Source organism: Electrona antarctica, assembly GCF_951216825.1.
Source record: "Electrona antarctica genome assembly, chromosome: 11".
In the NCBI taxonomy this organism is placed as follows: domain Eukaryota; kingdom Metazoa; phylum Chordata; class Actinopteri; order Myctophiformes; family Myctophidae; genus Electrona; species Electrona antarctica.
This window is the reverse complement of record NC_136792.1, coordinates 15,379,419-15,381,918: the sequence shown is the minus strand read 5'-3', so window position 1 is coordinate 15,381,918 and position 2,500 is coordinate 15,379,419. Positions and strand designations below refer to the sequence as shown.

At 47.3% G+C, this 2,500-nt stretch overlaps 1 protein-coding gene across 2 annotated transcripts in view; it reads left to right on the top strand.

Moving 5' to 3' along the window:
* mmp23bb (matrix metallopeptidase 23bb) overlaps positions 1–2,500 on the top strand; it is a 14,350-nt gene that overhangs the window by 2,814 nt on the left and 9,036 nt on the right. Inside the window, exon 1 of one of the 2 annotated variants that reach the window (XM_079514432.1) lies at positions 1–244. This exon is cut by the window's left edge and continues 131 nt beyond it. The exons of the other annotated variant lie outside the window; for it this stretch is intronic. Coding sequence (XP_079370558.1) covers positions 182–244 — 63 coding nt within the window. The 5' untranslated portion in view covers positions 1–181. The remainder of the gene's footprint in view (positions 245–2,500) is intronic. 2 annotated transcript variants of the gene reach the window in all.

Here is a 2,500-nt window from a genome sequence, read left to right as displayed (position 1 = left end):
TCGTATCTTAGCAACTATTTCACCACGCTCCGGTCCACAACATTGAAAAAACAAATGGATGCTGTTGACAGCCAAAAATCTTATCTACCTCAGAGTCAGAAAGTTCTAGTAGTGAGATAGAACTAAAAAAGAAGAAAAACTAAGTGCAGAGCTGAGTGGGAAAAAGATTCGGTGGATTTTTATGAAACAAAAGCTTTGCAGTTTGAAAGTGGATATTCAAGCTTTCCCTACAGCTGCAATGTTGGTGAGTTTAATGTTGTTTAATACAAGCAGATGCAAATTGGATGAATGGGGAGTTAATGGATGGTTTATGGCAAGTCACGTCATATCATTATAATAAATCTAGAGTTGGGGGGGGGGGGATTCGTGGCAACATAGCGCGTCTCTCTGGTGCTGCTCTGCTGACAACGGCGACATGACACAAACACAATAACAAATGCGCATGTGGGGGTGCGGTCAACGAAGGTTGTAGGTGGAACAAATCGCAGTGTCCGTGACGGCTGTGTTTTGGGGCTGGTCTAGCTGCAGTGTGAGGAGACAATGTAGTCCGGTAGCAATACGGAAGAGTGTCACTGACGTCAGAGCCATCCGTTAATCTAAAATATCTAAACCCAGAGAATACACAAAAAATAACGCCAGGAAAGTGTTCTAAATCTTATAAACGTCATTGATATATATTATTTGGCAAAAAGGGTGAAGTGTCCCTTTAATGAACTGGTGGGCGTGTCCACATAAAAGCATGATTTTAACAAATACTGTACACTTTTTGGAAAAAGTTCTTCCCCCTAATATTGTAATAATACCTGATGATCATGTTTTAGGGTGGAAAGAAATCGTGGCACTCCATCTTTAAGGACCCCCGGGAGTCCCCAGACCCGACTTTTGAGAATCACTGCTCAACCTGGCTGAGCAACGAGCCCCTTCCTAAGGTTGGACTGCTCCTGGACGCATCAGCAACCGTCCTCAATACGTGCTGTAAAGTGTGGGAGACCCACCCGGTAGAAATAACACCACACAACTGAGTGGGCAAGAGGGGACATTATGATCGTGGGCCAACCTGACGTGCAGACAATGGGGATGTGAGAGATGTCGCTTGGTACTGTGAGAGGTTTCCCCCGGCAGCAATTGACCACTATTCCTGGGCATCTTCGGAGGAAACCATGCAAGGCACCAACCTGCTCATCGGGACGAGCAATTAGGGTTCAGCGTCTTGCTCAAGGACACTTCGACACTGACTGCGGCGGTTCCCAAGCTGCCGCTCTACAACCTGAGCGGCTGTCCGGCTGATGCTCTGTGCTGTCCGGCTGATGCTCTGTGCTGTCCGGCTGATGCTCTGTGCTGTCCGGCTGATGCTCTGTGCTGTCCGGCTGATGCTCTGTGCTGTCCGGCTGATGCTCTGTGCTGTCCCCAGCAGTAAGTAACAGTCTATTCCTGGGACTCTACGCTACCACGTGCAACACACCCATAGGTATATCTCCATCGCACTCTATTTCAGTGGCGTATCTACAATAAGGCGAGGACAGGCCAAATCCATTTCTGCCTGGCCAAAATCCATACAATGAGAAAAAGGAGAGGACAAAAACAAGACCTGAGAACTATTAGTGGACAGCTGATTGGCCATTGCGGTAGAGCGCGACCCTCAGTCACCCATTGGAATGTAAATACATGCCTTTCAGCCTTTGTATCCTACTCGTCTGGCAGGTATATCTCTTTGAAAACCTTTAGTGCTACGATTGTGCGTGGGGACGACGACAATTAACACATCTTGCCTGCCCAAAATGTAATTCCTGGAAACGCCACTGCTCTATTTGTCGCTGTGCTGCAGGCCTCTGCTAATAGCTAGGAGAGCAGACATTATTGTCACAGGGGAGCCCTGGCTGCAACCGGTGACCTTGGGTGACAGGCTTGCTCTCTACTCTGATGGACAACCTTTACAAATTGGTCTCTGGCAGAGAGCCTGACAGCCAGGCAGCATTTCGAGACAGTCTCAGTCTTCCTGTTGTTGCAGCCAAGACTGTGACAATCACAGTTGGTCCTCTCCGTCCAGATGAGGTGTTTGACTGTATTGGGTAGTCGTGCTCCGAGCACCCCCTGGCATACTCCTGCTGCGTGCTTCACCAAGGCACCGACTGGATTCACAATGGGGCTTTGGCGCGTCAGCTGATCATGTCAGTCAATACGGCCGTATAATGTGCTGGGATGAGTGCCAGGGCTGCAACAACCTACAAACGAGCAGCAGCAGCAATCCTGAGCAGAGAGCTTTTCTTAAAGATTCACGTCAGCAGCTGACCCTATGGTGGGGTCATCCTTGTACACACTGTGGACAGATTGTCTGGATGCGACAGAGTTCCAAAACCTTTTCATTTTGACTACATTATGAATGCATTACTTAAGACCTATGTTAAAATAGCAGGCAGTGACTTGTAGATCTCTATTGTCAATCTTTCTTAAAGGATTTATTTTTTTCTGAAATTAATTAGAAAAATATTAGAAATATGTT